The sequence below is a fragment of the Corvus moneduloides genome, chromosome 33, assembly GCF_009650955.1.
Source record: "Corvus moneduloides isolate bCorMon1 chromosome 33, bCorMon1.pri, whole genome shotgun sequence".
Classification (NCBI taxonomy): domain Eukaryota; kingdom Metazoa; phylum Chordata; class Aves; order Passeriformes; family Corvidae; genus Corvus; species Corvus moneduloides.
The window spans coordinates 1,140,291-1,147,977 of record NC_045508.1 but is presented as its reverse complement, the minus strand read 5'-3'; the positions used below and the strand labels follow the sequence as shown (position 1 = coordinate 1,147,977).

The 7,687-nt window shown below is 61.3% G+C and overlaps 1 protein-coding gene across 1 annotated transcript; it reads left to right on the top strand.

Moving 5' to 3' along the window:
- The first annotated feature begins 1,726 nt into the window (after positions 1–1,726).
- Positions 1,727–7,340, top strand: LOC116437138 (maestro heat-like repeat-containing protein family member 1). Its single transcript, XM_032094696.1, is given in 16 exon segments — positions 1,727–2,005; positions 2,284–2,348; positions 2,463–2,828; positions 3,012–3,160; positions 3,417–3,564; positions 3,797–3,814; positions 3,816–3,985; positions 4,068–4,205; positions 4,468–4,582; positions 4,755–4,892; positions 5,133–5,309; positions 5,436–5,591; positions 5,750–5,851; positions 6,231–6,333; positions 6,607–6,663; positions 6,977–7,340. Coding segments are annotated over 16 exon segments (2,136 nt in total). The 5' UTR covers positions 1,727–1,893; the 3' UTR covers positions 7,099–7,340.
- Positions 7,341–7,687: the final 347 nt, after the last annotated feature.

The following is a 7,687-nucleotide window of genomic DNA, read 5'->3' as shown; positions in this document are numbered from 1 at the left end:
ACGTACATGAGCTTCCAAACTAAATCCTGGACTTGCTTGGAACAAAGGAAGATGCAGCCGGCACTAAAGAAAAGCAGGGAGTGCTGGCAGACGTTCAGGGGCGGAGGGAAGCGCTTTGCTGTGTGCAGAGGAGATGGCCCGGTTCACAAGCTCAGGCTTTGCTGCCAGAGGATCCTGCTTTGCTCTTGCTGGAGGCCATTCCCTACCAATGCCTGGCCCTCCATTGTTCCTGCATCACGGCTGCTGGACCTGTGGCAACAAGTGTGTCCCGAGTCCCTGTGACAGCAGGAAAGGGTGGGACCTGTGTGCTTCCAGTGCCTGTCTTGGCTGCTCCTTCAGGGTGCTGGCACCATCATCAGAGACACAGAACAGCTTCTCCTCCCACAGCTATCCCTATCCTCTGCGCTTCCCCAGGTGGCTCCCTTGATGTTCCCTGGGGAACTTCCCTGTTTGTGGCTGTCCATTGCCCTGCTCAGCAGGGACGCAGTTGTGTTTGGACGTGAGCTGCCACAGCCAAACACGCAGCAACTGGAATGTTGAATATCAGAGGCTGGGTCGATTCTTTCATTTCCAGAATGCAAGAAAGACAGAAAAGCACAAGGAGACGTCACAGTGTCTCTGTAGAATCTCTTTGTCCTGTGAAACTCAGCAGCTGATGCTGTTCTGGTGCTACTGCTAATCCCTTCCGTGAAAAAATTCACTCCAGGAAGGAGAACATCTCCTGTAGGATACCAAGTGCTGCCCCCAGTCACTCCAGGTGCTCCTGCCAACAGCGCCCTGTAGGAAGGAGCACAGCCCCCAATGCACCTTGGCTTTGGCTGCCCTCTGGCAGAGAAGCCCCCGGGGGCACAGGTCTCTGGGGCAGGAGACGGGCACCAGCGCTGCCAGGGCTCGGGGGGTGGCAGGTCTGCTTCGGACGGGACTCTGCCACACCTGCTGATTTCAGCGCTCCCCGGGCCCCAGGGCTCAGAGCAGCATTCGCGCCCTGGCCCACACGTTCCTTGTCTGTGTCACAGCCCCGGCTTTAGGATGGCCACCAGCCGGGACGTGTCCCAAGGAGGCCGTGCCAGCTTCTGTGGAAGACCCCGAGCCCTTCCTGCGGCGGCTGCGGTGGCAGCCGTGGGGGCTCCTGGTGCTGCCCCGAGCCCGCAGAGCAGGGGAGCGTTTGCTTATGGCTGGAGCCGATGCTAAAGTTCCTGTTGGGCTCTCTTAGACACTTGGGGCAAGGCATTCCTTCCAACCTGGGCCACTTGGGGTGGGCTGGGGGCGGCCCCAGGGCAGGTGGCAGCGTGTGCAAGGGCCCTTTGTGACACGGTGCAGCATGGTCACCGTGGGGTGGAACGGGACAGGGTGTCCCAGGGCCCTTTGTGACATGTGCTGACATAGGGGCTGGCGGCGACGCGGCCACGCCACAGTGCTCGGAGCACGCGACGGGACAGGACGGGACAGAGCGGTGCCGTGAGGAGCCCCCACACAGCACACTTGTTCCTCGCTGACCTGGAGCTTTTCCGAGGCGTTATTCCTGCAGGTGACCTCGAGGCCAGACCACAGGACTTGGTGACCTGTGGCCTTCTCGAGGCTTCTCTTTTGCAGGTGCCCTCGAGGGCAGACCGTGGCAGCTCCGTGCCCTGGAGCTTTTCTGAGGCATCTCCCATCCCTGTGGCCGTTGCCCTCAAGGCCAGACCGTTGGCTTTGCTGACCACAGTCCTTGATGAGGAGTCTCCTGTCCTTGTGGCAGGAGCCCTCTGAGACCAGGCTGCAGGACTTGCTGTCCTGTAGCCTTCCTGAGGCTTCTCTGCTGCTGGTGCCTTCAAGGCACAAGTGCAGGACTTGTTCACTCAGAGCTTTCCCAAGGAATCTCTCTTGAAGGTGCCCTCGAGGCCAGACTGTGGCATGGCAGGCAGATTCCGTGGCCTGTTCAAAGTGTTCAGGGGGAAAAGAGGCCCTGGAGCTGCCCCAGCACAACAGCCCGAAGAGGTGGAGCAGTTCCAGCCACGGCAGGACGGTGAGTGACAGAGCTGGGCCACAGGGCTGATGGCGGCAGCCAGCTCAGCGCCATCCCATCCCATCCCATCCCATCCCACCCCACCCCATCCCATCCCATCCCCAGGGAACAGGCCCATGGATAGGCTGGAAGAGGAGCCAGGCCAGACCCCCCGCAGCAGCCGTGCTCCATCCCCTGGGCATCCCGGGGCTGCCCCTGCCTGGGGAGCGCAGGGCTGGGCTGCGTTCTCCGGCCTCTCCCGCAGCCCCTCAGCTCTGGCTGCGCTCGCTCTTTGCCAGATGCAGCCCTGGACCGGACACAAGAGCAGGACCGTGCCCACGGCCGCTTCCAGAGAACAGTGCAGGTACCTGCAGCCATCCCCACCTGGGCTGGGCCTGCTGTCGCTGCTCAGCCGAGCACCGCGCCTGGAGCACCCCTTGGAACATCCCTCTCTTCCCTGTCCTTTGTTCTCCTGCAGATGTTCCGGAAGTTCATCCGCATTTGGCATGGAAAGACCAGCACCACAGCAACTGAGGGCACAGCTGAGCCTGACTCTGGGCTGACTGAGCTCCAGGCAGAGCCTGATGTCAGCACAGATTCACCTGAGTGCTCAGAAGACTCTGACAGTCCAATGAATGATCACACGGCGAAGACTGACGTGGCAGTGACTGAGGACATGGCAGTGACAAAGGACATGGCAGTGACTGAGGACATGGTTATCACAAACACTGACACCAGAGAGACTCAGGGCATCCCAAATACTGACACTATGCCCATTCCCACTGGGATTCATGCTCCCAAACTGGATTTTTTTGAAGAGAGTGCTGCTTCTCCTCAGCAGCAGGTAAGCAGCCTGGGGCCAGGGCTGGAGACTCCAAGGATCATGTGCCCCCTCAAGCCACGGCTGCTGGGCCCCCTCAGCCTTTGAGGCCAGCACAGTGCGGTGGGAAGGGAAGCACTTCTTGGGGGCAGCTGGGGAAGTTGCTCCCTTGGACAGTGCTCCAAGTCTTCCCCATGCCTCTTCCAGGTGCCAGCCATGGTGAGGAACATTCACCAGAGACTCGGGTCCCATGTCACTGTGGATGCCTGGCTGCAAATTGACATTCTGAGGCTGGCTGAAGAGCACCCCGCTGATGTGGTGCTGACCCTCCTGCGCTGTGCCCCATCGTGCGACAGGTACGGGGCCCAGCTGCCTTGAGAGCTCGGGGCTCACCAGCCCTTAGGGCCCATCGCCCTGTGCCGCCTGTCCAATGGGGTCTGCCAGACAGGCGGAGAGCTGCAGGACCCTCGGGCCCCTCTGTTTCCTGAGCCTGCTGCCATGCTCCCTCCCTGCCCCTCAGGGCACCAGGGCTCTGTCACCTGGGCCCCCACAGCTGCACAGGGCATGGTACTGTGACTGAGACGCCCCTGACTCAGAGCTCCGATCCCACAGAGCTGCTACAATGATGTGGAGAATCATAGGATCATTGGGACCAGCAGTGGAGAAGGTGTTGCCAACACTGCTCTGTGTGATGCAGGAATGGCCACTGCATAGCATGTCCACCTCTGATGGGGATGATACAGATGTCTTTGCCCTGGCTGTGAGTTTCTGGAACTGGCCTTTATTCACCCCGAGGTCACATCCTCACCAGCTCTCCATCCTTCCCCCACTGCATCTCCCTGCCTCAGGCGCTGGGCTGAAACCTGGGCTAGGGGCAGGCTCAGGGGGCACCAGGCCCGGTGCTCCCCCTGCGTCTCCCCTCGGGCCCTGCCACATGGACAGCTCGGCACTGAGGGATGTTCCTGAGCTGTCTTGAGCTGCTTCTTTTGCAGGCAACTCTGGCGCTGTGGGCTGATTGTCCAGGTGCCCAAGTGCCACGAGGCAATGATCCTTTATTCAGCCCGCCTGTTTGTGACTCTGCTCTTCCAAGTTGTCATCACCACACAGCAGGTGCCAGAGGAAGTTGATCACTTCTGGAGAGCATGCTGGGAGGAACACCACCTTCCCACCAACCCCAACAGGTCCCAGTCCTCCTGTCCTTCCCATGCCCTTGTGGCCAGTGCCAGTGCTCCCAGTGTGACCTGGGCTTTGCTCTGCACACAGGTTTGCAGTGCAGGCCATGAAGGCTCTGCTCTGTCGACTGCGCTGTGACAATGAGGTGGTGGCTATGGAGCGCAAGCGTGGCTGGGACACGCTGCTGTGTGCTGACACCCAGCACTATGCAGTGGGTCTGCTGGCCAGGTGAGACCCCCTTCTCCCCACTGCCCCTGGCACTTGTGCCCTGTGCCCGAGGTGCCCCACACAGTCCTTGTGGGGCCTCGTCACCGAGGGACAGCCAAGCAGACTGGAAAAGGCTGGAAGGGGAGGGTGCCCAGAAGGAGCTGCCTCCCAGAGCACCCAGGTCCCCTTGCAATGTGGTGGGGAAGACCAGACCTGTGTGAGTCAGTCCTGGGAGAGCTTTGCCCCCTGGCTCAGGGTCTTGGTGCCTTTTTCCCCCTACCAGAGAGATGCGCCAGGTCTTGATCCCCTTCTGTTCCCGCATTGCATTCCACCTGCTCAAACCACTCAGCAGGGAGGAGCCATGCTGGGATCTGCCCTTCCTGGCATTCCTTGTGGAGGTAAGCCTGACGGCCAGCGCTGCCTCGCTGAGCTGCCTCCCGCCTCTCTGCCCTCTCGTAGCCACAGCTGCCTGGGACGGTGCCTGCACCCTGCACTGCTGCCTGGGCCCAGCCCTGGGCGGTTCCGGGCTCCTGCCGGCCGGCTCCCCTGTCACTGCCCTGTGCCTTTCAGCTCCTCGAGTGCCTGGACTTAAGTAAATATGGTGACAGCATCCTGGAGACCATGTCCAGGTACCTGCTGAGCGAGTGCAGGCAGAGATGTCGCCTGGCACTCAGAGGCCTCGTGGTGCTCAGCAAGGATCCCGCCATGGTGAGAAGGCGGCAGCGGCTGAAGCTGCGCTGGGGAAAGCAGTCACATGGGCTTGGCTGCGCTTCAGGAGCTGAGGCAGCTGCTCCCAGCTCTCCTGCCTCCCGGCTCAGCTGCCCCAGTGCTTCGGGACAGGCCTTTGGCCTCTGGGCCCTGCGGCAGCAGGGTGGGGTTGCGGGGCCAGGGTGGTGTAGGCAGTGCAGCCGTTCATGGCTTCACAGCACGGCCTTGTGTTCCACACAGGCCAGAAGAATGGGCAGCCTGTCCCAACGGCTTGTGGAGCTGCTGGGCGATGCAGATGGAGAGGTGGTCAGGATGTCCCTCTCTGTGTTCATGAATGTGCTGGAGAATAAAGACATCCTGGTATCCAGCACCACTGCCCTGAAACTGGCTGAGGCGCTCCTGCCACTCCTTGATAATGTAAGGCTCTGTGCCCCCAGCCACTGACACTGGCTGCTGCGCAGACACTTTGTGCCCTGTGGATTTTTAGGCCGTTGCCCACACGGGCTGGAGAAGTTGCTGCTGAGGTTTTTTCCTTTACTCCAGGACAACAGCCATGTGCAGATACTCTCCATTCACCTCTTCTGCAAGGTGATGGAGTTGGTAGTGGACGAGGGAAAAAAGCCCCTTAAGACAATTGTGTGCCAGAGCCTACTCCCACTTTTATTCCACTGCCATGATGAGAACCGGAACGTGGCAGACGTGAGGACTTGTGGGCTGATGTGTCCTCCTGGGAGGGGGCTCAGCTGCCTCCTGCCCTGAGGCCTCGCAGGCTGCAGCCTTCTCCTGGCCTTGGCACAGGGACGTGGGTCCTGTGCCCTGGGCTGTGGTGCCATCTCCGTGTCTCTGCTGCTCTCCAGGCTTCTCGGGAAATGCTGATTTGTGCGGCCAAGTTCCTGAAGAGAAGAAATCTTGGGCAGCTGGTGAAGAAGGAGCAGCTGTCGAAGTTTGCTGAGTGCCTGGTAAGGATCACCTGGAAGCCTAAGCTGAGCCTGGAGAAGTCCCCTGCCCCTGGTGCCCAGTGTGTGGGGCTTGCAGCACTGCTGCACCAGGGGCGCCAGCCTGCGCCCCACACGCTGCTCCCTTCCCCGGGCTCTTCTCCAGGCTCCTGTGGCCCCGAGCCGGGAGCCGATGGAGCCCCGGCCCCGCTGGGCTGTGGCGCGGGGCGGCACCGCGGCTCCCCGGGCAGCAGCCGGCCCTCGGCCCCCTCCAGAGCCCGGCGCCAGCGGCTGCTGGCCGGGCCTCGGGGCCGTGCGGGCAGGGGAGGCCAGGGCTGGGCGCAGAGAGCCCGGCCAAGGGGCTGAGCCCGCGCCAACCCTTCCCTCCTGGCGCTCTCTGCAGCTGGCAGAGGACAGGAGCCGAGCGGCCGAGCGCCTGCACCAGGCGCTGCCGTTCGTGGAGAGCCCGCAGGAGTCCCTGCGAGAGGCGGCCGTCAGGTTCATCGGTGAGCCACGAGCCCGGGACCCCTCCCCGCCCCGCCGCAGCTCGGCCCCGGCCCCGGCTGCTGCCCCGGCAGCGGGATCCGGGCCCGGGGCCGTGGAGCCCCGCCTGCCCTCGGGGCCGCTGCCGCCCTCTCGCAGCCGTGCCCTCGGGCGTCAGGATGCGGCAAGGGCCCGGGCTGAGCCCTGCCGGGGCAGGAGAGCGGGTGGCCACGGGGCTGGCAGCGCCGCTGCGAGGGAGCTGTGCCGCGGGGCCGTGACCGCCTCTGTGCTCCCAGGGGCTGCCAGGGTGTTCTTGAGGGGGCACAAGGAAGAGCTCCAGCTCCTCAGTGAGGGTGAGTGAGGGCAGCGGGCTGGCAGCGGGGGCTGGCGGGGGCGAGCTGCAATGCCTGGCTCGGGAGCTGCAATCCCTGCCCTGGCTGTGGGGGCTTTGCTCCGTGTGTGGACTCGCGGTGACGTGGGCAGAGCACAGAGAGGTTTCAGGGACACGGTGGGGAGCTTCATGGCCAGCACCTTCTGGCTGATCTCCTTGGCCCCTGCTGTCTTCTGGCCATGGCAGGAGCTGGGTGAGATGGCCCTGGCAGGAAGGTCTGCTTGGATTCCTGCAGAGCCAGGCTCTTACCGTGGCTCTGTTCTTGTCTCTTCCAGCCCTTCAAGCCCTGAGGAGAGACGACAGCCCTTCCCCGATAAACATCATAGTTCAGGAAATATTCAACGAAAGAGCTGCAGAACTACGTTCATCTGCTGGCTCAGAACCAGTGTCCCTTTAAGACCTCCAGATATCCTGGAAGATGAGACCATCTGGAGACTAGAGTAGAGCAGCTGGAGCTCCAGGCACAGCTGATGCTGGTCACAGCTGAGCCTGTGGAAAGCTCCCATAGCTCCTGCCCTTTCCCTCCCTTTTGACAGCTCCATCCCTCCAGCCTTCAGACCCTGCCCATCCCCTTTTTTCCTCCCAGCTCATCCCTTCACTTCGCCTCCTATTAATAAACAGTTTGGTTTCTTCACTTGACCTGCATCTCTGTGGTGCTGAAGCGGCGCAAAACCTGAGCCCTGGGACACACAGGCCCCTCCTGCCTCTCTCTTCCGTGCTATTACTGCAACCCTAGGGTATATCACCGTGTCCCGCAGCCGTAGGGAGGAGGAGAGAAGATCCAGCAAGCAGGAATTGTGGAGCAAGATTGATTTATTTAATTATTTTACAAACTCTTTCATAGACTTTTTTCTTCATAGTCTAATTGGACAAAGGATCAGCCACCCCTTGGGGTCATTGGCTAAAATCCTAAAGCATCCATTGTCAAAATATTTTCTACTGTACTATAAACAAGACTTTTCAAGGCTGCATGTGTTTGGTTGTTT